Source organism: Zonotrichia leucophrys, chromosome 6, assembly GCF_028769735.1.
Source record: "Zonotrichia leucophrys gambelii isolate GWCS_2022_RI chromosome 6, RI_Zleu_2.0, whole genome shotgun sequence".
In the NCBI taxonomy this organism is placed as follows: domain Eukaryota; kingdom Metazoa; phylum Chordata; class Aves; order Passeriformes; family Passerellidae; genus Zonotrichia; species Zonotrichia leucophrys.
In genome coordinates this window covers 8,091,795-8,119,186 of record NC_088176.1, presented here as the reverse complement: position 1 = coordinate 8,119,186, position 27,392 = coordinate 8,091,795, and the positions used below count along the sequence as shown (strand labels likewise).

Below are 27,392 nucleotides of genomic sequence, written 5' to 3'. Positions count from 1 at the left end.
GTGAACTGGAAATCTAGAATGGCAGCACTTTCAAAAGGGAAGTAATAGGAAATTAATAAAAATTACCTAGCACTGAAAGCAACAAGGCTTTTTTTATCCATATAATTGCAATTTATGAAGCACTGTTGGAGGAACTTGAGTATACTTTGCTTACTGGGTTTGGCTAAAATTATTTATTATTTAGCAGTTGGTGTGTTCCTAACTGCATACTGTGAGGTAGACACAAGGGGTGTTTTGCCTGTACAATTCAAAAATTATTGATCATTGTTTAGGTTTTGGGTGGGAGGAGGTGTGCAAGCTCTTCTTTGACTGAAAGAGCTCAGTTTTGTGCAACTGCTAGTACTGGCACAGAATAATAATAATAGCATAATAACAAAACATAATTTTTAAAACCGGTCCCTTACATCATTCCTCCAGGTGTAGTAGGTGTGAATATGGTACTTCTGCCCACGTCAAGAATAGTTTTCTGTGGAAAAACAAGCATTAGAAAAAACATTTTAAAAGCCTGATTGCTAATGCAGCTCCTTTGGGCTGCTGTGAGCAGGGTGCCTGTGTGTCTGTTCTCGGAGCTGCTGCCAGCCCTGCTGGCTGTGCTCCAGGGCTGCTGACAGTTCGGGCTGTCCGGAACCTATCGGAGGAGCGGCTACACCAGTGTTCCTCCTCAATGTAACCTACAGCAATGTGGGTGTTCCTGGCGTTGTTCCCCACCCATCAGTTCGTAGTTATAGGTTCAGGCCGTGGTGGATGTGGAGGAGAGGGTGTCACAGCCGGGCACGGTGTAAATCCAGGTGGGGAGAAGGCTGCTCATAACCCCGCAGGTGCACCGGGGCCGCGCACTGTGCCGAGAACAGGTAAAGTGCGGCTCGGAGAGCTTTGTTCCCACCCTTTTAAACCGAGAACATCCTAAACCTCCGGCTGCGAGGGTTGGGGCTGAGTGGGGCTCGGAGTTGCTGGGGGTTTGCTCGCTCAGCGGAGCCGGGTGTGCGGCGGGGCTCGGGGGCAGCCTCTGCCCGGCTCCTCCGGCTGCTCGGGGCCGCTGCCTCCGCAGCCCGGCGCGGGGCAGCACGGGGGCGATGGGGCCCGGGAGAGCTTTCTGGGGAGGGCTGGGGCTGGTTCCCAGCGGATCGGGCTGTCCCATCGGCGGGGACACCTTGCTGTCCCATGGGCGGGGTGCGTAGGGCAGTGGGGATGCGGAGCCGGCTCCGAGCCCTGCGCAGCCCGGGGCAGGGAGGAGGGGCAGGAGACACCCGAAAGCGCCGTTCCGCATCCCCGGTCCTGTCCCGGCCCCTCTGCCTCTGGTCCCCCCCCAGGGAATGCCGAGCTCCGTGCGGGGATTGCCGCAGCTCGGCAGGAACACGGCGTGAATCTCTCTAATAAATAAACAGGGCTATGGTGCGTTAGTAAAATAAAAATAATCCCCACCACGCCGGGAACCAGACTCAGCCCGTGCTCTCTTGCTTTAATTACTTTGTTTCTAGCACTTTTGGGGTGCGGCCAGAGGAAAGAGCTGAGCCTGCCAGGGCTGGCTTTCCAACAGGTTGTGTCTCGTGTCTGTAACAGACATCTTTCTGCAAAAGACACGATAACAACTTGATCACGACTTGATAACCAAGGAAAGACTGACAGCTCTAATGTGTCTGGACACTTCATGAAAGGAATGAGAGTAGCCTCTTTGTCTATTTTGCATGGTAAAAGTGAGGCATCACTGTGAGATAAATTGTCCACACAATCAGATTTCCTCATTTATTTAGCAAGGGCTGTGCTGGACAGGCAGTGTGTGTTCTGATCCACTTCTCATCTGTGTGTTGGGGTATCAACCATGTCATCTTCAGTGTATGCTCTAGCCATGGGCAAAGACAGTAGCATAAGCACTTCTGTTAAAATAAGCTGCTCTGTAAGTTTAGCAAAAGCTCTTAGGTCAGAGAAATGCCTTTTATTCTGTAACTCATGGGTCATACAGGATCTGATCTGCAGCATGCCGATTTTGACAGTACCCCATGTGAGCAGTGCTGCAAGATCAAGGACAGGAGCCTTTGCTGCACAGGGGAAAAGAGCCTCTCAAAACTCCCTCGCTGCAGAACTGGGTGGGGGAGAACAAATAAACTGGTTTTGCAGAGCGTCTTCTGGAAATTTAATCCTGTTTATCCCTTGGAGAAGAACACTGTCAAAACTTTTAGACTGAAATCTGTGATGTTTGTTTTAAAGAGAAGTTAAACATTTCCCCTGTTGTCTTCCTCCTCGCCCTTCGGTTTCAGATCCCACTGTGAGCTGCCCCCAAGCAATGCCTGGGGCTGGGCAGAGGGAAAGCATGGGCTCCTAACAGAAGTTGGTCACTGCCTCCAAAGCTTGGCAAGAAGAAAAAAGTAAAATTTATTTATGGAGAACAAGCTGAGAGAGACTGAAAAAGCAGACAGGAAGATTGGTTCCCCCCTCCCTCCCTACATCTGAACATCAGATGAGCACGTAGCAGTGAGCTCCCCTCAGCAAGCTGGGGCCATTCCTCAGCACTGACAGGAGGTTGCTTGGCTTGTAAAAAATGTGTTTTAATGAATATACAGTGTAATCTTTCCTGCTTTCTCCCTGATTAAAATGAGTGATATTTTGCAATGTTGAAAGACATGTTGGGAAGGTACTTGTCAAAAGGAGCTTTTCTCCCCTTTACCTCCCTTTCCCATCTCTGGTGTCACTCCTCCAAACACACTACACATGGTCACAAGTCTTAGTTAGCTTTGAGTAAGTTGCTGTCATATTCCTGTGTCCAAGTGAGAATCTGGATACAATAATAGGAGTTTTGACTTAGTGTGGTTTAAAAAATATGTATTTTTGACTCATTATTGAGGTAGACATTATTAAAATTCCCTCTCTTAATGACTGAGAAGATAAAATGAAAATGTCCTTCACTCACCACCCCACCCCCCCAGCAAAGCTGCTAAGGTTGCTGCTGCTAATCCTGGGCTAATGCTGATGAGAAGCAGGTGATGATGAAGCTTTCTTTCAATTCCTGTTGCTGAGAGTCTGGCTGGGCTAAAAGGCGAGGAATTCATCCTGCAGATTAGTTGATTTAAACCCAAGAAAAAACCAAGTTGGCGAAACGTCTTGACCTGTCAATGTTTTGTGTGAAACAATGTGAAATCCACAGCACCTGTCACATCTGGCTGCAGGCAGAGGCCTGTCCATCCCTGGGTGATGTGCACCATGGAAATAGCTCCTGGGAAGAATGTCCTTGAGGCATGGCAGAGGAATGACCTTTCCTCTGTGGAATTTGCAGGGCTTGAAGCTCCTGGGAGACACACAGTGGGGCTTCCCCAATGAAGCTGTATTTTGTGTTGATCTCCCTTTACTTAGCCAAGCCTGGGATCTGTCCAGTCTGCTGAAGGGGGATGCTTGATGCACCTGGCACTGCAGGACAGGGTTATTGTGTCTGTAATAATGGTGGGGTGATGCCACAGAGCATTTCTTAATCCCCTCTTCATTTTGTACCTGTGCAGGTAACTGAGCATGGCCTGCTTTAGGTATCTTGCCTTGTCTGGTGTGAGGGATATATAATTTACTGCAGAGACAAGTATTTCCTGAGAAAAATCCACCCATTTTCTGGAAAAACAACTAATAGAGCTGGTCATCATAAAGTACACTTACTTGTCTTTAACTACATAAAGAAAATCTGCTTGTGCAATAACAGGGGCAGAGACCCATCAGAAATCTGCTCTAGTGAGTGCTTTTAATCTGGAGAAAAAATAAATATCCATGTTTGAAATAGAAAGCCAAGAGCTCTACCAGCTACATTTGGTCTAAATCTGGGCATGCCTGAAAGTGTCACTGAAATCTACCTACGATGTGATGGCAGCCTTGCTGATTTCAAAGGAAAAATGAGCAGAAAATTGAGTTTGCTGGACAGTTATGCATAAAAACATCTCCCCAGAAAGCCAGTCCTTGTGAAAAAGGAGGCATGAAGGAGCCTGGGGCTGAGTGTTGTTGGGGATGGGGATGGGATGGGGACAGGGAAGGGGACGGAGATGGGGATGGGGATGAGGAAGGGAATGGGAATGGGGATGGGATGGGATGGGATGGGATGGGATGGGATGGGATGGGATGGGGATGGGGATGGGGATGGGGACAGGCAGCAGCACTGCTCAAGGGATGGGTCCCTGGGTTGGGCTCCTGAACAGGGGCATCCCAGCCGGAGCTGATGGGGAGCTGGGGGGATGAGGCTCAGATTGTGCTCAGTGAAGCCCTGAGCATCTCTCTTGGGCTCTCCACTGGCCTCCCCAGGCACCCTGGTGGGACTCAGCTGAGAAAGGGAGGTACACAGGAGAGGGAGGAGAGGAGGGCAGGCAGGGCTGGCTGTCCCTCCCAGCCAGGGCTGCTCTCTCCAGATGGGATGGGAAAGGAGAGGAGTACATTGAGAGATTTCCTTTTTTATTATTCCTTCATTTTCATGTTTTTCCCTGTAGGTGGCCATTGAATCATAGTATGTATTGTATAGGTGGCCTTTGAGCCATAGTGAAGTATATGTGTTGTATAAGTGGCCTATGAGTCTCAGTAAAATATATGTATTGTATAAGTGGCCTTGCCCCAATCCTAGTTGTTCTAAATGGGCAGCAGCTGTGGTTAGTGAAGATAACAGGGATGAAAGGGTGTGGGTTGGGTGGTCAGGGAGAGCCTTGGAGGAGCCCTGATGAAGAAGTAGGAGCAACACTGCTGTGAAGAGCTACTGGTGTGAGAAAGCAACCCAGAAGGTATGGGACTCAAGAAATATGATAACAACATTTCCCTTCTATGTGTTCCCTACCCTTCTCCCCAGGGCAGGAGTTACTTTTGCCCTCCAGACAAAATGTTTCTGAGCTCATCACCTGAGACACCCAGGAAGAAGATGATCAGCTGCAGGTAAAGAAATTGGCTTTGGGAACTGGATTTCTATTCCTCTCCTCTTTTGTTTCTTTTTGTGGTTTTTTTTTCCTTCCAGATTTATCACCATGAACCTCTCATCATTTGAGTCCATCTGCATTTTCCTGATTTCCCAAGGTATGTTTAAAGCTGCTATTTTGCATCAGTGGTTTGGGTCTCGGGTGCTTCCCTATCTCCAGCTGGAGTTCTTCACTCCAAGGAATGAGAGTCAAGTCAGTGCCTCTCCAGGAGGTTTAGGGGTAAACTTCTGAAACACGGTTTCACCCAAAAGGGGAGAAAATAATACCTGGAGCAAGTTTTTCTGATAATTTGAACACATGACTGATCTGTATGTGAAGTGTCTAAGTGATGTGGGAAAAGCTGATGTTGTATTAAAAGTGCATAAATCTATCCAGTGTTTATGGCTGTAATCTCAGAAGCCTAAGGCTGGCCTAGCTCTCATTCTTGCCCTGTCCCTGCATGCAGTGAGCAGAGAGACTGTCCTGTGTGCTGGAGTCACATCCTTGTTGTTTTTTGTACTCTCTGTGTCCCTGCCAGAAGGAATTTCCTGACACAGATACACTGCTGTGTCACCAAATTATGTTTTGCAGCTGTGAAACCTATACAGCAAACCAGCATTTTTGCTGTTATAGGCTAAATCCTGTATGTCTTGTTCACGGATGGCTGTCTGTTTGATCCCACAGCTTTGCTAGCATTGGGTATACAACAAATCCACGTTGGCCAGGAGATGATTGGCAAGATCTCAGCTGCTGGTCAGTGTAAGTTTGTTTTATAAAGCATTTTCTATATCTGAATTCCCTCTTTCTTTGGTTTTTTTGGCATTTTTTTTTTTTTAAGTTTGTTGTTGTTGTAGTTACTTACATTTCTTAGCCCCTCTTCAGTGTGTAAAGTCCCCAGCAATGCTCTGGCAGTCACAGTGCTGTGGCTGCCTCTACTCCAGCCTGGCTTTCTCCCTCATTGGTGTTAGCTCTCCTGGGATGTGATCCACTCTGGTTTTCCCCAGATTGGCTGTTTGCCAGCTGGATGGTGTTTCTGTCAGTTCTTCAGAGCCTGCTCCAAGCAATCCTGATTTGCAGAGTTGTGTTTAATTACAGCCTTGATCAGACCTCCCACGTGGGTGGTTTTTGGGGCTGTAAAGCCAGCACAGGCAGCTTGCTGGGAGCAGTGATGGGGCTCTGGCTGGCCCATGGTCACCTGCAGCTCCCTGTTCTACTGGCAGTAGTTACTGATAAACTCTGTTGTGAATTCTCTCCTGATTGTCAGGATCTTTAGTTTTTCAGAGTGACCCCGAGAATGTTGAAAGTCTCTTTTCCCAGCTCAGCACTTGAAGAAGGAGTCAGAGCTCTTCATTTCTTGGTCTCAGGGTTGTTTATTGTATCTTATCTATAAAAAGTTTTCTCCTGCCCTGCTGAGGTCCATCCAGCAGCACAGTTCCAGGCACTCTGCCTGCCCCCAGGGCTGGGTTATGTCTTTACACTAAAAACTACCTGTACAATGTTTACAATTCCTTCCCAATACCTATCACCCATGTTAGACAGTGAGCTTCTACTCTAAACCAATCTAAAAGTGCCAACATTGCAGCAGAAGATGGAGGCCAAGAAGAAGGAGAAAGGCTGGACGTGCCCAGATCCCTTGCTCCCTATGAATCCCCATTCAAAAAACCCCAAAATCTACTTTTTCACCTCATGATAAATTCACTATCATTCTACTTAGTTTGTCATGGCTTGCAGATATTCATCTATGGTTGGCAACTTGCTCCATGGGTCATAATCAAATCCCCAGGTGTTCTGGGCTGTGTGCCAGGGTCTCTGAGCCCCCCAGCAGGGTCCTGAGCAACTCTGGACACCCGGAGGGATGCACTGAGCTCCAGCAGGGGCTCTGCAGCTTTCTCTGTGCATGCTCAGGCAGGGGTGGGAGCCCTGCTGCAGCTCCAGGCTCAGCCCAGCTCCCAGGGCAAGGCTGACAAGCCAGGACAGGGCTGGCAGGGAGGCTGTGCTGCAGCCTGTCCTCAACACAGGGCCCCAGGGCAAGGCTGGGTGCCCCCTCAGGAGAGCCAGTGACCCAGAAGGGAATGCCTCACAACTTCCAATCCCTGTAATCTGGGATTAGAAAACCCTAATTATGAATTCAGGTTTTGGCTAGCAGGAAGGATTTGGAAAAAGTAGTGACAATAAAAAGATTATAATAATGGGGGTAGAGTAGCATCACTGGCCAAAACAGCTCTTAAGGGGTCAGTGTGCTTGATCTCTATTGAGCTTCTGGATTCTTTTTCCCTTGAAGTTGATTCTGGCAAGTGCTGCAGAGGAGACTTTAAAATTTCCCTTTAAATGCTTTGAAAATTATTCTTCATAGTCTGCAATCTGCCATTTATTTATTTCAGTGAATGAAAATTAAATGTGAATGTCAGTGAGATTGTGGGTTTCCACTGCAGCAAAAGCACCTCAGAAACTTCTGCTTGAGAGCAGTCATGTTCATGCAGGCAGGGGTGATACAAAGACACAGTTTCACAGTGTATATCTGTTTTCTCCCAGTGATGCAGTGCTCTGCCTCATTAGATGTCCTTTTCCTCCTGGATGGCTCCTACAGCATTGGCAAAGGAAGCTTTGAAAGGTCCAAGCACTTTGCAGGCAAGCTCTGTGATGCCTTGGACATCCATCCAGACAGAGTGAGTGTCAGGAATATCTCCTCTAATTTTCAAATAGCTTGGGCAGTGTGTCTAAAGGCCAGTGGTAACTTGCTGAGTGAAATTGCAAAATTCAGCCTACCATGGGGGCAGAGTATTTATTATTATCAGAAAGATGCAGTTTGTGAAGCAGTGGGATTGGAGAATGCTTCTTGATTCTTCAGATTTTAAACAGTTCCATTGGAACTTGAGAAAGTACATAATCCCTCAGGTCAAAGATTATTATTTGGGTTTTTTTTTTTACTGATTTTATTTTGGTTTGGAAGCTCATCAATTAGTTGGATCTTCCTCTTGCTTTTCCTTGGAAAGCTGCAGAATTAATCTCTGGGAAGTTAGCCCCACAGCACTGCCTCAGCTGAGGGCCTTGCAACAGGCTGGAATGACTGCTGGACCTGATTCCATGCCAGAGCCTTTCCAAATAAATGTCAGGTCTTTGGGAAGGTTGTATTTTATTTTTTAAATACCATCTCTCCACTAGTCTTTCACTTAATTGTCTCACAGACTGGACTGAAAATTTGTAATCTTTCCACCTTTGGAATTGTCTTATTCCGTAGTACTTCTTGTAAGGCTTCAGTGAAGTATTCTGGATGCATTGCCCAGTACAGACCATTTAGTCCATTTGCATTTTCAACTTGAGAAAATGGTTTAGAGGAACTATTAGAAAAAGTATTGGTTTGTGTTGCCTGCTGTGCTCAGTGCCAGAGGGAGCTACTCTCAGTGATGGAAAGGTTTCCTGCCCAGTGTATAAATGGGCTGGTGTATAAGGTGTTATTTATAAATTTACAACCCCTGAGGCTGTGAGCTGCTCTGAGGGAATTAATGCAGATCCTGAGCAGCCTCTAACTGCAGCAGAGGCTGCTGTTGTTTCCAGATAAACTTTTTTGCCTTGTTTATAGTCTGTATAGATAATAATGGAGTTCCTGCTCTAAGTTCATTGAGACTGCTTGTGGCTCAACATCAAAAACATAGTTTGCCTCTATACAGTTTAGTCTTCCCAAGTTTGTAAACTGATCAAAAGAGTAAAACTTGCACAGACACCTTTCATAACCTTCCATAACCTTTTCTTTTAGGTCCGTGTGGGAATGATACAGTTTAGCTCAACTCCCCACCTGGAATTCCCACTGGATTCTTATCTAACCAAACAAGAAGTGAAAGAGAGAATCAAGAGGACTGTGTTCAGGTCAGCTTATTTTACAGCTCTGCTCTTTTTCTGGGCTTTTTCTGGGCTCAATCTCTGGATTGAGGTTTTTTTTCTGAGGTTTAGAAATCTCTGCTTCAGTTGTGCTTACACCAGTGTGATGTCCCCTAGGAGGGAGGTGAATGAACACTGTGCTCCATGATCCACAATCCACTAAAATGTGAAACCTGGTCTGTCTTAGTGAAAGCTGATAGAAGACAAAGTTTTCAGTGTCCTGTTATAACATGGTAAATAGAGAGTTTTCCAGCTCTTTCTGTCTGTCTGAGCCAGGCAGTGGGTTACATCCTCCACGGAAAAACAAGCATGTTGTTCCCTCATGGCTGAGCTAAGGCAGCACAGTGTGCTGCTTCATTTTTTGGTGGTTACAATTTCCTTTGTCCTGTGAGTCAGTAATGAACTGCTGCTCTGTAGATATCTGTGTATGCTTGCTCAATTCAAGAGCATCAGGTTTTCAGATGGAAACCTTTTCTCTTCTTGAATGTTAAGAGTTGGATGTCTTCCCATGACCCCTGGAAATGGAGCCAGAAGTCCAAAGAAGAGCTGTCCTTAGAGCCTCTCAAAATCCAAACTTTCCATCTTGGAGAAATACATTTGGATCTACTGAGGATCTGACAATCACCTCAAAATACCACTTCTTTGATGATAGATGAGGTACTGGCAAGGCCTCTGGATGTCTACTCTTTTAGCTGATCTGCCTTAGGACTAAGGGTTAGATCAACATTTCCCATGGATATCTGCTGCTCTCAGGATGCTGCACATATTGCAAGCAAATGTGATCAGTTTTGCAGTTTTCAAGCAAGATCAGCTGGCTGGATTTTGCTGTATTTCTTTTGATGAGTTTAGCAAATTGAGAAAACCTCTTGTGTACTCTGTTACAGGAAAAACTTACAGAAAACAAAGATGCATTCCCCCTCTCTGGTTGTTGTTGAAAGTCTGTGAGAGCAGAGAAAGTGAAGCAGCATTTGCTGCCTGGCACTGCATTTCCTTGATGACAACAGAGGGATGCTGACAGATCAAACAGAAATAATTACTTTTTGCCTGGCTATTTCATCTAGTTTAAATGAAAAGCTGACATTTTGGAGTCGATAAAATAGTTGTGGATGGATTCCAGTTGGCTTCTGAAAAAAAAATGGGTGTGTGACATCTTGGTTGAGAGGTTCCTTGATGTGCTTCTGATGAGCCTTTGGCCAGTGAGGCATTTCCTGACTGCAGCCCAGAGCTGACAGTGCTTGGAAGGAGGCAGCACCAGACTGAAGTGAAGCTTCTGTGATTTATTTGGAGACTGCTGGTCTCTCCCTGTGAATGCTGTCCAAATAGCTTTGGAATTCGTTGGCCAGTTCCAGCCATACTCAGTGGTAATCTCAAGCTAAATTTCACATTAATTTCTTTCATATCAGTCAGCAGCTGGTTACAGGAGAGAAACCTTCTTAGTGCTGTGCCTGAAGAAAGACAGCAGGTAAAGCCCAGATCTCCTTGTACTTCAGAAAATCCTTATTGGAGTAATGCCTCAAACACATTTCCACTGTGTCAAACCCCAGTGAAGCTCCAAATGCAAATTAATAAGCAATTTGATAAGCTCTTTATTAACTTTTTCTAATCCTCAGGGCTCACATGGGCACAGTGTAGTGAGTTCATCAAGATTTAGTCACCACACACTATTCACAGTGTGTTTTTCCTCATGCAAAGCACTGTTCAGTGAAACATCTCACAGACATTTGGTCAGAAAAAAGGCAAATTTGGACTTGTTATGAACACATGGTCACTGAGTATGCTTGGAAATGGTGCAGTGCAGAGGAGGAGGAAGTTCAAAGCAAAGATGCCTGGCAAGTACAGAATGATAAAGTTTCTGTGGAAATCAGAGAGTAGATGGAAAAACAGTGCACTTGGGCATGATGAAATGCTTTTCTAGAACAAGCAAATCAGGTGCTAGGGCAAAGGATGGATGTTCAGAAAGCAAATGAGGTGTGTTTGTATCAATGCAGACAAAGAATGTGAATCCTCCAAGGAAGGAGTGACACCTGTGGTTTGGTTCCCCTGGATTGCTCTGGACAGCAATAAAAGTAGCCCTTAAGAGCAATTACAGGAAATTATTTGTAGCACATAGGTCTGTGGCACGTGTGGAAGAAGCTGGGCAGGGCAGGGGCTGAGCAGGAGCACTTGGGCTGTGGGTGGAGGAGAAGCTGAGCCTGAGTCGGCAATCTGTGCTGCCATTCCAGAAAGCCACCCTTGGGCGCTGCATGAAAGGGGTGAGGAGCAGCAGGCCAGGGGAGGGGATTGTGGCTCTCAGCCCATTGTTTGAGACCCCTCTGGAGCACTACAGCCATGTCTGGGGGCACAGCATGAGAAGGATGTAGAATGCTAGAATGAGTTCAGAGGAGAGCAGCTGGCATCCTCAGAGGGTTGGAGACAGGCTGGGCAGAGAATGTGTTTTAGGGAGAGATGCCTCTGCCCAAATGAAGATGCAAATGAGACCATATGATGGCAACATACAGATTTTATTTACAAGGAATGTGAGGGAGAGAGAAATAGGAAAGAGGTCTCAGAGAGAGAGAAAAAGAGCAGAAGAGAATCTGTTGGAACTAGATGATCTCTGAGGTCCATCTCAAACTAAACCATTCTGTGATGCTAGAGGATGTGTAGATGTGTTTTTTAACTTGATATTACCAATATAAATAATAATAATATATTATATAAAATATATAATAATAATGTATTTTAATAATATAATAAATAATAATGCATTATAATGTATATATAATAATTTAGCTACTACTACTATTTCATCTCCATCATCATCTTATTATCATCCCTATTGTTCTTATCCTTCTTCTTCTTCCTACTATTTACTTCTGTTTCTTCTTCTACATCAATTTATTCTTGTCCTTATTCCTTCTTATTCTCATTCTTAGTTTTCTTTTTTCTTATTCTTGTTTAAATTCTTATTAATTTTCCTATTCTTTTCTTATTATTTTTTTCTTATTATCATTCTTATTCCTTTTTCCATTTGCATTATTTTTCTCATTCTTATTCCTTTTTTTCCTTTTTTTATTCGTATTCTTAATATTTTTATTATTCCTATTCTTGTTCTTATTTTTTTCTTATTCTCATTGTTATTATTATTCCTACTTTTTTTTTCTCATTTTTATTCTTATGCTTATTTTCTTATTTACTACTACTTCTTAATCTTCTTCATATTATCACAGAATGATGAGGTTAGAAGAGACCTCTAAGATCCTCGAGTCCAACCTATGCTCTAATACCTCAACTAGACTTTAGCATCAAGTGCCATTATTATTAGTCCTACTCCTATTCTTTTTGTGGGTTTTTTAGTGTGTTTTGGTGGTGGTTTTTTGGGGTTTTTTTGTTGGTTTTTTTTTAACTAATGCTGCTATTTTTAAAACCCAACTTCTGTCTGTTTTGGATAAATTATGTTTGGCAAAGTCATGCAGTGTGCAATGGAGTCGTGCACAGTGTGCAAAACACCTGTCTGTGCTCATTCCTCACGGATAAAATCCCAAAGGATCAGCATGTAATCCTTTCAGGATGAGAGAAAACATCCTTGGATTCTACCAGAGGAGGTCCTGATGAAATATTCAAAACATTTTTTCCCTGACAGAGTGGTCAGGAGTTGATTGCAAGGAGTTTCTCAGGGAGGTGGTGGAGTCTCTGTCTTTGGAAGTGTTCCAGCATCGTCTGGCTGTGGCACTTGGGGACATGGTTTCAGGGTGATGGTGGGACTGGATGGCATTCAAGGTCTCGTCCCACCCTGACGAGTCTGTGACCTTCACCACTGAGTCACATGGCACCAAGTGCCCCCATGGGTGCTGGTTTGGGGCTGGCCACATGGGTGATATTTGTTTTGGAGAGACCAGCCTGGGATGCTCCACAGCAGCTGGGGATTGCTGGGGCTGCAGGGCCATGTCTGGGCAAAGGCAGCTGTCCCAGGACATGGGGGACATGCTGAGGGCCCAGGCTGGTGCTGGCAGCCAGCCCTAATCGTAGGGCCATGGGGCCAGGCAGGAGAACATCCCCTGCAGCGCCCGCATCGCCCGGAACAGGCGGGAGTGACGTCTCTTGGAGACCCTTTGGTCAGCGGACTCTTCCCAATCAGACTCTTCTTGGTAGCTGCTGACCTCTTCGTGGGCCAGCTCGTGCTCGCTGGGCTCTTCCCAGGCAGAGAGATTCTGGGAGATACTGACTTGTCCTTGGGAAAGGCCTTGCTCCTTGCCTTCTTCCCAGTCTGAAATTTCATGGTCACTTCTGACATCTCCATGGGACAGTGCATCATCTTCCCCAATGGATTCATCCCAGTCAGAGAGCTCATGGTGGCTTTGGGCTTCTTCTAAGGAGAGTTTCTGCTCAGTGCCTTTCTCTGTGCCTTCTTCCCAGTCTGAAAGTTCTTCGTAGCTTCCAACATCGCCATGGGATGGCTCTTCCTCAATGTATTCATCCCAGTCAGAGAGCTCGTGGTGGCTTTCAGCTTCTTCTGAGGACAGGTCCTGCTCTGTGACTTCTTCCCAGTCTGAAATTTCTTGGTAGTTTTCAACGTCCTCATGGGACAGCTCTTCCTCAGTGCTTTCATCCCAGGCAGAGAGCTCGTGCTGGCTTTGGTCTTCTTCTAAAGAGAGCTCCTCCTCACTGCTGGCTTCCTGCTGGGATCCTTCCTGGTACCCACCTGCTTCTTCCAGGGACAGCTCCTGCTCAGGCCTGGCTTCCCCTTGGGACCCTTCCTCATGGCTACCAGCTTCATCTATGGCCACCTCCTGCTCAGGGCTGGCTTCCCCTTGGGACCCTTCCTGGTACCTACCAGCTTCATCTACAGCTAGCTCCTGCTCAAAGCTGGCTTCCTCTTGGGGCTCTTCCTGGTGGCTCCCAGTGTCTTCCAGGGACAGCTCCTGCTCAGGGCTGGCTTCTCCTTGGGACCCTTCCTCATGGCTACCAGCTTCATCTATGGCCACCTCCTGCTCAGGGCTGGCTTCCTCTTGGGCCTCTTCCTGGTACCTACCAGCTTCATCTACAGCCAGCTCCTGCTCAAAGCTGGCTTCCTCTTGGGGCTCTTCCTGGTACCTACCAGCTTCATCTATGGCCACCTCCTGCTCAAAGCTGGCTTCCTCTTGGGGCTCTTCCTGGTACCTACCAGCTTCATCTATGGCCACCTCTGCTCAAGCTGCTTCTCTTGGGTCTTCTGTACTACCAGCTTCATCTATGGCCACCCTGTCAGCTGGCTTCCTCTTGGGGCTCTTCCTGGTACCTACCAGCTTCATCTATGGCCACCTCCTGCTCAAGCTGGCTTCCTCTTGGGGCTCTTCCTGGTACCTACCAGCTTCATCTATGGCCACCTCCTGCTCAAAGCTGGCTTCCTCTTGGGGCTCTTCCTGGTACCTACCAGCTTCATCTATGGCCACCTCCTGCTCAAAGCTGGCTTCCTCTTGGGGCTCTTCCTGGTACCTACCAGCTTCATCTATGGCCACCTCCTGCTCAAAGCTGGCTTCCTCTTGGGCTCTTCTGGTGCCTACAGCTTCATCTACAGCAGCTCCTGCTCAGGGCTGCTTCTCTTGGGCTCTTCCTGGTGCCTACCAGCTTCATCTACAGCCAGCTCCTGCTCAGGGCTGGCTTCCTCTTGGGGCTCTTCCTGGTACCTACCAGCTTCATCTATGGCCACCTCCTGCTCAAAGCTGGTTTCCTCTTGGGGCTCTTCCTGGTAGATTCTGGATTCTGCTTGGGCCAGCTCTTGCTCACTGTAGTCTTTCTCTTGGAACTCTTCCTGGTACCTACCAGCTTCATCTATGGCCAGCTCCTGCTCAGGGCTGGCTTCCTCTTGGGGCTCTTCCTGGTACCTACCAACTTCATCTATGGCCAGCTCTTGCTCAAAGCTGGCTTCCTCTTGGGGCTCTTCCTGGTGGTTCCCAGTTTCATCTAGAGACAGCTCCTGCCCTGTGCTGGCTTCTTCCTGGGAGACATCCTGGTACCTACTGTCTTCTAGGGACAGCTCCTGCTCATCTGAGGCTTCTCCTTGAGATCCCTCTTGATATTTATTGATTTCTTCTTGGGACAGCTCTGTGCCTTCCTCATCTTCGCCCTGAGAATGCTCAAGCTCCTCAGCCAAGGCCCCCTCCTCAGGCTCTTGCTCTTCCAGGGCTGATCCCTTGTCTGTGTCCACCTGCTCCTCACTGGAGGCTCCTAGTGGGCTGAGCAAGGGGCTGGGGGTGCAGCAGGGGCTGTGTGGGGCAGAGATTGGGCTCTCTTCCCCTCTTCCTCCTGCAATTGCTACTTCTATCTCAGCATACAAGCTTTGCTCCAGGTCCCTCTGTTCCTCTGGCTGCTGGCCAGATCCCTGGATCACAAGCACAGCATTGTCCACGATCTCCAAGCTGATGCGCCTCGCTAAATCCAGCACGGCCTGGCTGCACTCCGGGGACCGGCATGGGTTCTCTGCTGCTGCTGGTGGCATTTCCTCCATGAGGACAGGAGAACCTGGTGCCCTTTCCACCTCGAGGGGCTCTTCCTCCTCAGCCAGAGTGGCTGCCAGCTCATCCTCTGTGGAACTCCCCGGGGTAGAAAAGGCTCTGGGCAGCTCATGAGCTGCCTCTCCTGCCACCTCAGTGCCCATACTGCTGGGAGAGGTGGGGCCCTCCTGGGCATCCTCGTCCTTCTCTGGGAGCAAGGGTTTGTCCCATATCCTGTAATCAATGCCTTCTGCCCCATGGGACAGCCCCTGGCTGCTGATGCTTCCTTCCTGTTGGGGCAGCTTTTGGTCGCTCCCATCATCTTCCCATTGGGGCAGCTCCTGGACATTGTAGTCTTTTCCTTGTGATAGGTCCTTGTCCCTGTTGTCTCCCACTTGGGACAACTCTGGGTGTCTCTTGTCTCCTTCCCATTGGAATAGGTGGCCTTGCACTTCTTCCAAAGGAGATGGTTCCTGGTGTGCCCGCCCTTCCTGCTGGGCCTGTGCTTGGTGTGTCTCATCCTCTCTGCGCGATCGGTGCAACTCCTGGCCTGTCACTCTTGCTCTCCACAGCCTTTCCTGTGAGCCTTCTCTCCAGTGGACTCTCACAGTTGCACCTCTCCCACACTCACACCTCTGATACAACTCTTGGTGCCTCACAGCTCTCTGTGGGGAGACTTCCTGGGCCCTCACACCTTCCTGTAGTTGGTTATACTCTTGGAGTGTCATTTCTTCCCAAAGGCGGAGCTCCCGTCTGGTAATGTCTCTCCATGGGGAAAGCTCTTGATCCGAGTCACATTCCCAGTCTTTATCCATGTGGTCAAAGGCACCTTCCTCCTCAGTGTCCTACAGGGGCAGGCCTGAGCTGCCCCCTGCCCCCAGCCTCTGCCCCCTGAGGGCTGGTTTTCCATCCATCCAGCCAGGCTGGGGGCTGGGAGTTGGGCTTCACCGCCTCCTCCTCCTCATCTGATGCGGTCGGGGCACAGGGATCCCAGGAGCTGCTTCCTCCTGAGAGAGCAGCTCTCACAGGAATGGGATTCCCGGGGCTCTGTGCCCCTTAGATACCCCTGACACAGCCCTCTGCTGTGTCACAAGGGCCACAGCAGTGTCACACATCACCCAGGGCTCTGACACAACACACCGTGTCACAAAGGGCCACACCCGGCACCCCTTCAGCAGCTGAATGACCACAATGTTCACATGGAAAGACAGAAGCTGTAGAGACATTTGTAGAAGATGGAAATAAAGTTCAAATATCCAAGAGTTCTGGTTACTGCACCAATTGCAGAAGCACTCTGCTGTGGAGACCACTCTGAGTTGGAGAGGAGGGACATAAGGGTGAAGAGATGGGACCAGTGGGTAGGAAGATGAGAAGAATGACAGGGTGAGACATCCCCATGGATCTGTTGTGTGGCAACAAGCAGAAATAGGCTACACTTCCCATTACCAGAGTGTAGCTATGATATTTTCTGAAAAATCCTTTCCTTAGGATTTTTTCTCCTGAGAAGCTGAAAGGCCTCAGGAACAAAATGTAAATAATGGTTATCTGCTGCTGTGGAATGCAACAGGTGGATCTGTGATTGGTCTCTTGTGGTTGTTTCTAATTAACGGCAGATCACAGCCCAGCTGGCTCGGACTCTGTTTGAGACACAAGCCTTTGTTATTCATTCCTTCTTTTTCTATTCTTAGCCGAGCCTTCTGATGAAATCCTTTCTTCTATTCTTTTAGTATAGTTTTAATATAATATATATCATAAAATAATAAATCAAGTCTTCTGAAACGTGGAGTCAGATCCTCATCTGTTCCCTCATCCTCAGACCCCTGTGAACACAGTCACACCAGAGGGTAAAAATTTGCAACCCAAATGGTAAATTCAGTACCAGGGGAGGAATTCTGATGTCTTCTTTTCTGATTATATCTCCCTGCTTTTTAGAGGTGGCAGCACAGAGACTGGTCAGGCTCTGAAGTACATTCTCCACAAGGGTTTCCCTGGTGGCAGAAACTCAAGTGTCCCTGAAGTCCTGATCATCATTTCGGATGGAAAGTCCCAGGGCAGCACTGCAGTGCCTGCAATGCAGGTGAAGGAGAGACACATCACAGTTTTTGCTGTGGGAATCAAGTTTCCAAGGTAGAAAACTCTCCAGAGTGGGAAGCAGACACCCAGCTAGCCAAATGGCCAGTCCTGGTGGGTGAGGGGTTGTCTCAGGCTAGATATAAGTTTTGAAAAGAGAAAAAGGTGGCTTAGTTTTTGCCAGAGCAGGGTTGATTTTTTTTCCTGTAGCTGTGGGTGTATCTAGGAGATAATCCATACCACTTTGTCATTGCCAGGGGTGGGGGAAAGGGACTTTCTCCCTTCAGAGAGGAAGGGCATTCCTTCCTTCCAAGGAGGGGAGAAAGTGTGGTGGACAAACAGTGTTGAGACAGACTTTCCCAGGAAATTGATTTCGTCTTATATCTTTTGTTATTAATATTTTTATTGCTGCCGTTGCTGCTTGATTTCTCATTTCGTTTCTGTTCTCAGTAAATTGTTCTTATCTCAGTCCATGAAATATTTTTGCCTTTTGTGTTTCCAGCTGGAGGTGAGAGGGGAAGGAAGGGGAACCCTGGTTTCAGTGAGAACACTAAATTGGGGAATACCATTCTTAAACCATGACAAAAAGGAATTTTCAGGGTAATGCAGGCACAGAGGAAACACTGACTTGATGGCTGATGTAGAAGGAGCACCAAAGTTAATGACAGAAACTTTTCCATTTGGTAGAGCTATGCTGCTGCCTGAGACTAAACACACCAGGATCCTGGAAACTGAGGAGTGTCATGGTTTTGCATCAACTCTCTGTTTGCTGCACAGGGTTGGTTCTGACTTTAATTCTTTATGGAGGAGGCTGAGCAGCTGACCTGTGCCTTGCTTGGCAGGTGGGAGGAGCTGCAAGTGCTGGCCAGCGAGCCCCCTGAGCGGCACCTGCTCTTTGCTGGAGATGCTGAGGATGCTGCCAACGGCCTGTACAGCACCTTGAGTGACCCTGTCTGCACTGCCACCGCTCCAGGTGACCCTGCTGGCCACACCTCCATGCCCATGCTTTAGCTTGGACATGGCACTGAGTGAGGATGATGAGGCAGTGTCAGGAAGCACGCAGGGGAATTAGCAGGTGTTGCACTTTGAGGTAATCTGCTTCTGGTGCCCAAACAGGATGGCATGCTCTCCAAATACCTCCAAGCTGCAGAATCGTAAATCTTCCTGCATCCTGATTCACCTCTGAAAATGGGAATATTGCCTTTTGATCATGTGACAGGGGATAGAGGGATAAAGGCAGTTGTGTTAAATTTTCTAATGGGCTTGGCTGTGTATCAGGGGGAGGCACCAGGAGTTAGAAAGGGTAGAACTGGAGTGGTCCAGAGGTAGCAGAAAATCAAACACATGAATGATAAAGGCACCAAAGGAGCTGAAAAACTGTCACTGAACCATGAACTCAGCAGTGTGTGGTTTATAGCAAAGCAAAGGAGGCTGAATATTTAGGTTTCCAGAAAGTGGAGTAGGCTGGTGATCTTTTCAACAGGAAATCTTAACTCTGGGGTCTCCCAGAGGCTCTTGGAAGCTCTGCCCAGTCTGTTGTTGTCAGGTAGTTGAAAATAGCTGTCTACTCTTACAGCCTTTGTATTTTCAGGCAGCTGAGGCTAGTTTGCCTTTTACTGTGCTGCAGGCTGCAAAGTTGAGTCCCACCCTTGTGAGCGCAGGACCCTGGAGACTGTGAAAGAGCTGGCTGGCAGCTATGTGTGTTGGAAAGGCTCAAAGCAGCCCAATGCAGTGCAGGCTTCACTGTGCCCCTTCACCAGGTAAGCTGGGCACCCACAGCTCTAAAAATGAGAGGGACTGAGAGATAAATACAGTAATGAGGCTTTTATCTGACTGTGACTATTTACTGGGATAAAGATCCCTCAGAAGACTGATGCAAACAGTCTGTAGTCCTAGGAAGAGTCTCTGCTCATTGACTGAGCAGCAAGCAGACAAAATAATTTTTTGAGTCTTAAAAATACATCCATAATTTTAAAATGTAAATATTACAGTTGAATTTTTTAAAAAAGGGTAGATTCAAGGAAATTATGCTTTTCCTTTTGCCATCTCCTTTAGAATGGACTGTTTAAGAAAAATACTTGTTTTGAAAACCTGTGTTTTCAAAGGGAAGTTTTTCCATTGAAAACACAGTAAGATCCATCTTGAAGGCACCTTGTTAATATTTAAATTAATGGCAGATCTTATTCTTCCTGTTTCAGGTGGAAGAGAGTCTTGATAAAACACCCATCCAGGTGCTTCCGAACTGTATGTCCAGGTGGGATTTTGCTCTTCCAAAACTTTAATTTGTGAAACAGGAAAGGTAATAATTAAAGAGCAAAAAGACAAGGGTTTGCTTTCACTTCTCAAAAATTGTGCTCAGAGTGAGAAACTGTGATCAGTAGATATTTAATCCATTTTTGGTTTCTCACAGGTATCTATGACCAGAGTTCTTTTGGATTAAAATATCTCCCAGTAACTTCTCCTCCACTTGAGGAGCCAGTGAATTCTCATTTGCTCAGGTGCTAGGGACAGAGTCTTGCACTGCTTCCCAGTGCCTTCAGGGAGTCACTGTTCTCCAGCCAGGAGAGCATGCAGGGATGCCTCCAGTCATAGACTAGGTACCATAAGCAGCATCAGGTTAGCGGGGAGCCTGACAGGTGCTGATCACCAGCCCATTTTTGTGGCTGTTGAATAGCTGTGCTCCTTCAGTCCTTTTTGCAAGTTCACATGATAGCAGCTTCATTTTCTTTACCAGTACAGCACTGTCCAAGCAGCAGGCCAGACCCTGACCTCTTCATTGCTGCTGAAAATCTGTCAGGACTGCAGGACCTTTAGCAATTCTCTGTTTATACAAATATGGTGTCACTGCTATTGTTCAAACAAAGTCAGTCTGGTTTGCTTTCTTGTCACAACCTGCTGGAGAGCCATCCCAAATGGAAATTGCCCTGGAGGTGAGGTGGCCCTGTGTTGGTTCAAACTCTGCAGCAAGAGGGACAGAGCTGTGACTCTTTTTCCACTAGCAGTGCTGCTCATGCTGGCAGAGGATGGGGAAGGGCAGGCTCCCTGCTGATGACCTGTCTTTCTCTTCCCTGTCCTGGTCAGACCCCTGTGACTCCCAGCCGTGCCAGAATGGTGGCACATGTGTCCCAGAGGGACCGGACAGGTACCACTGCCTCTGCCTGCTGGGCTATGGAGGAGACATCCACTGTGGTAGGTGTGAGCCTGTGCTCTGTCTCCTTCCTTCTCAGCTGGGTCCTGCCTTGGTGACACCTTCTGTGCCACCCTGGGGACAGCTGGGGTGGGGCCACAATGCTTGGGCTTTTCTCCAAAAGCAGGCTGAATTTACTCTCATGCTGTGTCAGGCCCAGTGGCTGGGTCCTGCTGTTCAGACACTGTGTGGGTATGAAGAGCACCAGTATTGACAGTCTCACCCTGGCACAGCTTCCTTTGTGCCTAAATGCAGGTGCCATGGGATCAGAGTCACTGGGAGAGACATGGATGTGCCTGTTGGTCCCCTCACCACACACATGAGTGCAGCAGGAGCTTCTGGTTTTGGGGGTTCAATGTAAAAAAGCCAATGATCATTAGAAAACACCTTGTACTTACTTTCCCCAGAACCAAGGTTCCAGCTTCAGAGTGTCTCAGGGTGTCAGAGGTGAGGGTCTGGTGCTTGGACTCTCTCCTTTCTCCAGTATGTGATTGTGTCATTCAGATGTTCTGCCCACAGCACTAAGAGTGGAGCTGTAATTTCTGATTTGAAGTTTTCCATCCAAAATTGCAAGAGTTCCCATGGATATTTCCTGTCTCTAAAGGTTTATATGGCATCCAACCAAAACAAAGCCTGCTGCTGGCCCATTTTTCCTCTAGCTCATTATATGAATGGCAAAATGTTTGGGTTGCTGGACACAGTGATCCCTCTCCACAAGGCTTCCAGCAGGCCTCTCTCTGCTGGGGTTGCCCTGCAGATGACTGATTGCCTTCTCCCTTTCCAGCAGCAAAGCTGAGCCTGGAGTGTGGTGTGGATCTCCTTTTCCTGATGGACAGCTCAGCAGGGGTCACACTGGAAGGGTTCCTGCGCTTCAAGGCCTTCCTCAAGAGATTCCTCCAGGCCGTGGTGGGCCAGGGCTCCCCAGTGAGCATGGGGGTGGCCCAGTATGATGATGATATCAAAGTACCCATTGAACTGGGCCGGCACAAAGACGCACTCAGTCTCACGAAGAGAATTGATGCCTTGAATTTCAGTGGAGGGAGAACCCTGACAGGCAGAGCCCTGCAGTACATTGCACAGCACGGTTTTAGGAGTAGCCCAGTCTTTGCAGATGTGCAGGATGGTCTCCCACGTGTGGTTGTCCTGCTCACTGACTCCAAGTCCCAGGATTCGGTAGCAGAAGCCGCTAAATATGTGAAGGACCAAAATATCTTCTTGATCGGCATAGGCAGCAGCTTCATGAGAGCAGAGCTGACCACGGTGACTGGCAATCCACAGCAGACCATTGTCTACTCTGACCCTCAGGACCTCTTCAACAGGATGCCAGAGCTGCAGAGAAAAATCTGCAGTGTGCGCAATCCTGAAGGTAAGACTGTGGTGTGGGCCAGGGGGGACAAGTTTGCCAAACCATGCAGCGGTGTCCTGAATTCCAGCAGGGAAGAGGGAAAGACAGAAGGATCAATGTCCTTGTTTTTGTTTGTCAGTCACAGATCCAGGGACTAACCTCCCATGAGTGATTTTTGTGATGGATCTTGTGAAAGAGACATAGATCACCCTTCACAATCAGTGATCAGCAGTGTTGAATTTTGCGCACAATTTCCTCTCACTGCTGTTTTTCAGTCAGAAAGGAGCAGATATATGTTCTGAGAAACACCATCTTTGTGCTCCTTTCCCCAGGCTGCCAGGCCCAGTCTCTGGATTTGGCATTTGCTGTGGATGCCTCATCTGGAGTTGGCCTGGAGAACTTTCTGCGTCTGAGGCGCTTTGTCAGGAGTAGCTGCTTGCACTTCATCATCAACCGGGACGTTACCCAGATTGCCCTGGTGACCTATGGCAGCAAAGCTCACACTGTCTTTGCCTTGGACACCCACACCAGCAGCTCTGCTGTTCTCCAGGCCATCGACCAGGTGCCCTTCCTTGGGGACTCGGCCTCTGCTGGCAGTGCCTTGCTGCACGTTCACAGTGATGTAATGACTGTGCAGAAGGGAGCAAGGCCTGGGGTCAACAAGGTGGTGGTGCTGCTCTCCAACGGGGGGGGCATGCAGGGTGCAGCTGCCCCAGCCCAGCAGCTGAGGCACAACGGCATCCTGGTGTTTGTGGTTGTCATTGGGGACGCAGACAGGGACACACTGCTGAGAGTTGCTGGGTCCCCCAACTACCTGGTCCACATCTCCTCCTATGAAGACCTGCAGTATTATCAAGGCCTTATCATCGAGAGGATCTGTGAAGGTAGGAGAGCCTCCAGTCATCACTCTCTGTCAGTGCCTCCAGCTGCTGCTGTTGTAGGTTTTTAGATGTTTTACTGACTGAACTTTATACTATCGTTTGCGTTTTATGGAGGGAGAAACTATGACACAGAGCTCTGATGACTGTCTAAAGCAATCTTGCAGGAATTAGCAAGAAACTTTCCTAAGATTCAGTCCGGTGGGTGAGAGTGGCCATAGTGTGACTGGCTCTTTTAGCCCTGCTAGATCTAGGTTCTGCTTTCTCTGAAGGAAAAAGAAGTTTTCTCTTTTTCTGATGTTGCTTAAATCTGTAGAATTTGCTGTGTGTTACTGCAAATTCTACTGTGTTACTGCAACCCCTTCAGTGTTTCTGGTGGGGGAGATTAATGGACGTCTTTTTTGTGCTGGTCCCTGCCCTGAGTGAGGTGTCTGCTCTGTTGTCCAACAGGTTTGTGACCAGGTGTTTGTAAAGTGGTAAGTCTGCAACCTCGTCGTTCCTGTTCATCCTTAATATCCCACTGCTGAAATTATCATGTAGGCTTTCAAGATTTTGTATTGCCCTGTATTCAATCCTAAAATCAGAATCTGTCCATTTCGAAGCCTTCAGACTGTTAAACTAAACTTCACACAAATTGTGATTTATCTTATTTCTAGGACCAAATCCTTATCCTCAAAGTGGAAGGGAAGAATTTTCAAACATTTGTTAAAAATTCATGTTTGGGGGTTGGAAAAAAAGGTGACGTTTCTTCAGAACTTTGAGTCATAAGTGCCATTCCTCAGCTGGGGAAAAATATGGCTCTAATAGTAAATTTGAAACACTTGCATGTTGTCTAGAAATCAGCTTTTCAGAAAGGACAGCAACCCTAGTTTTCAGACAGTGACAATGAAATTACTCCTAGTTAAAATACCATGCCTTGCTTTCTCATTCAAAATAGCGTTAGTTTAACATCTATCCATTCGCTATGTTTTAACATGTTTATAAGATCAAAAGAAGCATGTTTGAGCTGCAGCTCAGAGGTCCTTTTCATCTCTGGGCACAGCTGTGTCTCCTTCAGGCTTAGAAAGAGCTGCAGCATCATCCCTTTGGAGTGAGAGCTGCTCTCCTGGCAGGCTCTGCAGATGGTTTCTGCTGAGCTTTTCAGTGTGTTTCTGTTGCAGGGGTACTTTCAGCTGTGTTATTACAAAAACAATGTACTGTACCTTGGAATTAGCTAAAATGCCAGGGGTGAAGGGGAAGAGACAGCAAGGTTCAAGGAGTCAGGGTAATAACATATCATTTCCTGAGAGTGAATCGTTGCTTTCATTTCATCTGCAGATAAATCACAGTTTGTACTAGATAGGCTGGGACCAAGGGCGATGTAAAGATAAGCCCTTCACTCAGTCTTCTACTCCCAAATCCAAGGCTTAATAACAGAATCATTGTCAGTGAAAGGACTTAAAAATTTATGATTCATTATGAAAGTATTTGAGAAACAGACCCTGCCTCTGTATACCTGGAATATGGTATTAGTTCTGAGGTTTCATCTGAAAAGAGTCCAGAAAAAAAGGACCTAGGGTTTAGGAGAAAAGTTCCCAAGCATTAAATATATATGAATCAGATTAATGGAAATACAAGTTATTTGGATCATCAAAGTGCAAGAACCTCATTTCAGGTTTGTTAACAGCAGGCTGGAATTCAGAGAAATGGTGTTGGGGCACAATGATTCCCCACAGCAGGGTCTGTGAGGTTATGCTGTGGAGATCCCTGGAGGGATGAGGTGGACGCATCACCTGTAGAGAAGAGCACCATGGAACAGCTCCCTGGGGAGCAGCAGCACCTGGAAGATGAGTGGTGTGTCCGAGAGATCCAGCTTTCAGCCCAATAATAGTGAAAGTGTCCATCCCTGGGAATACCCTCTCAGGCAGGACCCCAGTTCACAAATTCCGTGATGACAAAAATGTTTTTGAACTAGACTTGATTCCTTATAAAGTCAACTGGAGCTAAAGACTGATATGTCTTAAATCTAGGATTGTCAAAAAAAAAAGAGAGAGTTTCAGTTATAATTTTGCCTGTCTTAGGTGTGGGTTGAGATTTAATGTGCAGAGGGAGAATGAGCACAATGTCTGTTGAGCTGTAGAAAGCTCCCTGACAGATAGGGGATAGGATTCGTGTTCTTTTTCCTTCCCCTTCTTCTATTTTCTCTGTAATTTTTCTACCCTGGAGCAAAGGGTAAGGCAAGCAGCTCTACACCACTTCGCAGTTTGTGAGCAGAGGAATTTCACACCCTCACCAACACCAACACAGTGGTGTTGCCAGCAGACTGGAAGCAAATTCCTCTGGGATGCTGCTACTTAACCTAATGTATTGGCAGCAAGGCAGCATGGAACACTGCCAGCCCTGCTGACAGCTGGGCTCTGTTGTGTTGAGAGGGTTGGGAAAGCTGTCACATACTTCATAACAACAGTGCTAATAACTTGGGCTGTGCTTGCAGGCTTCTCTCAAGCCCCCTGAAAAAGAAACCCAGAAATTTTCCCTGTATTGTTTTCCATTCATGCCATCCTTGCTTCCCAGTTAGCAACTTCTCCTTATTCCTCTCCAGTGGAAACTCTTATCCTCTCTGGGGCAAAGTGAGGTTTGAACTTCAGTGGCATTTGAGACTGTGAATCTGTTAGGGTAGGGCATGTGTCTTGCTCTGTGTTGTCCAGGTCTGGGGGTGCTCACAGCTCTGCAGATGCTCCATTTTGCTTTTCTAGCATATGCAGCCTATGATTAAGTGACTCTTTTAAGCTTTACTAGGAATATTCTCCAGATTTAGACACCTAGAAAAGCCATTCTGTTCTCTAGATTAAAGTGTCAGGATTGTGGCTTGCACCCTCTGCCATGTTTAAATGTTTCTCCAGTCCCAGTAGCCCCTGATGACAACTTTTGCAGCACTCCTGATGGATGTGGGTCTCAGCTAGTAATAAGGCAGATGTACCTGAGCCTGCTCTCTGCTCTGTGTCTGTTGCAGAAGCCAGAAGCCCTGTGAACCTGTGCAAGCCCAACCCCTGCATGAACCAGGGCGTGTGCATCCTGGGGCCGGGGAGCTACCGCTGCCAGTGCCACGGCTGGGAGGGACCCCACTGCGAGAGCAGTAAGGACCAGCAGCCCTCCACACTAATTCCACCTCTCCCTGAAGCAGAGAAACCCCTGGACAGCAGTTTGGTGGCCAGGCCTTGGTGCTGGTGTGGTCTCTATCTTATGGAAAGTGGAGAGGTTTGGGCTGCTGAGGGGAGCAAGGGCTTCTCTGGAGAAGCTCTGCCTTTTTATACATTCACTGAGTGAGTTGACTGTGAGGGGCGCCCAAGGAGGGCTAATAATTTTGGTAGTCTTCCACTCTGTTCTGTTCCACTTTTCCCTCTGCCCTGCTAGAAAAAACAAGCTTTCCTAGGCTCCCCAGGTGGAAAGATTTGACTCTCTTTTAATGGGGGGAGCTGTTTCTGTTGGAGCAGACCCCCTCACTTCCCCTTTCAGTGCTGTCCATGGTGTAAAACCTCTCCATTGCCCTCCTTCTCTTCAGCAGGGGAGCAATGCCCATGAGGTGAGGAGTCTCTGGCTCCCTAGAGATGGCCTTGTGCCCATAGCATGATGTTCTCAATTTAGATGGGTTTTCCCCCTGCCCAATATTTTGCTTTTTACCTGAATTCTGACTTCCAGCCTGTGGCCTCTAATATCTGTCATCTAAGGGAAGGAATGGTTGGTTGGTTGGTGTGGACTGAGTGTGACCTTATTATCCCTTGGTCCTAAAGCCCTCATCCCACATCTATGCTTTTCCTCTGCCACAGGAGTTCTCCGGGGGGATTCTCCAAGATCTCCAGCCCTTCCTCCACGTTCCCATGTGCAGTGGAGTCCAAGGGGTCTGCAGCACCTCTCCAGAGCCCTCCACCACAGCAAAAGGCAAATGGATCAGAGGCATTGACACAGATGTGCTGACTGCTCCAGTTCTCCATCCAGGAACACTCTCTGCCACTCACAGGCACTGTCCAGCCCTTGGAGTTGATGGAGTTGCTCCAGCACAGGGACTGTCTTGAGGCCATTCCCAATTCCTGCATTGCACAAACTGGGCTCCCCAGCACTCTCTTTCTTTTATAACTGAAGTAAATATTTGTGTTTAAGTATTTCTTTCTGGCATTTTGCATTTACTCATCCAGGTCTTAAGGTCTTGATTGTTTTGGGGGTTTTTTTAACAGATTTTGATAGATCTGTGAGTTAGTCTAAAAATATGCAGAAGTCTGAGCAATTCTGGAGCTCTTGCTGAAGGGGTATAACACAGATGATGCACTTGCAGCCAGGTGCTGGAGTGAATAGCTCATTACATGCAGGAAGACAGAGGAAGAGGAAGGAGAACTGATTACAAGTCTTTATTCTGTTTCTGTTTAGGTTGTTCGTGCTGCTTTCTTCTCTGCATTTACTGGCCTGTGATGGTTCATGTTTCCAAAGGGAGTTTGGCCACATGCCTGCATCCTTTGGAGCATCAGCCTCACCTCATCACTAGATCAATTTGCCCCCAAACCTGTAAAATTTACAGAGCTGCTCCCCCAAAACCTGTGGTTCCCAGTGCTGGGTTGTCTGCTGACTTTCCCATGGTGTCTGTCACCTCAGGAGAGCACAGCCAGGTCTGCAGAGAGCCAAGGCAGAGATATTAACTGTGACTGCCAG

The 27,392-nt window shown here is 47.5% G+C and overlaps 1 protein-coding gene across 10 annotated transcripts; it reads left to right on the top strand.

Annotated features, from left to right (window-relative positions):
* The first annotated feature begins 4,615 nt into the window (after nt 1-4,615).
* VWA2 (von Willebrand factor A domain containing 2) lies at nt 4,616-26,899 on the top strand. Of its 10 annotated transcripts, none has more exons than XM_064717219.1 (14): nt 4,616-4,736; nt 4,964-5,022; nt 5,589-5,663; nt 7,437-7,570; nt 8,659-8,768; nt 17,165-17,359; nt 18,145-18,275; nt 18,930-19,062; nt 19,501-19,556; nt 20,384-20,491; nt 21,274-21,855; nt 22,167-22,718; nt 25,705-25,827; nt 26,519-26,899. In XM_064717219.1, the coding sequence occupies exons 2-14, from the start codon at nt 4,974-4,976 to the stop codon at nt 26,650-26,652; spliced, it is 2,382 nt and encodes a 793-aa protein (XP_064573289.1). In that variant the 5' UTR covers nt 4,616-4,736; nt 4,964-4,973; the 3' UTR covers nt 26,653-26,899. The 10 variants fall into 10 exon arrangements, with proteins under 10 accessions (XP_064573289.1, XP_064573288.1, XP_064573287.1 ...); XM_064717218.1 differs by lacking the exon at nt 4,616-4,736 and adding an exon at nt 4,774-4,884 and having other exon boundaries at nt 5,589-5,657; XM_064717217.1 differs by lacking the exon at nt 4,616-4,736 and adding an exon at nt 4,774-4,884 and having other exon boundaries at nt 21,277-21,855.
* Nucleotides 26,900-27,392: the final 493 nt, after the last annotated feature.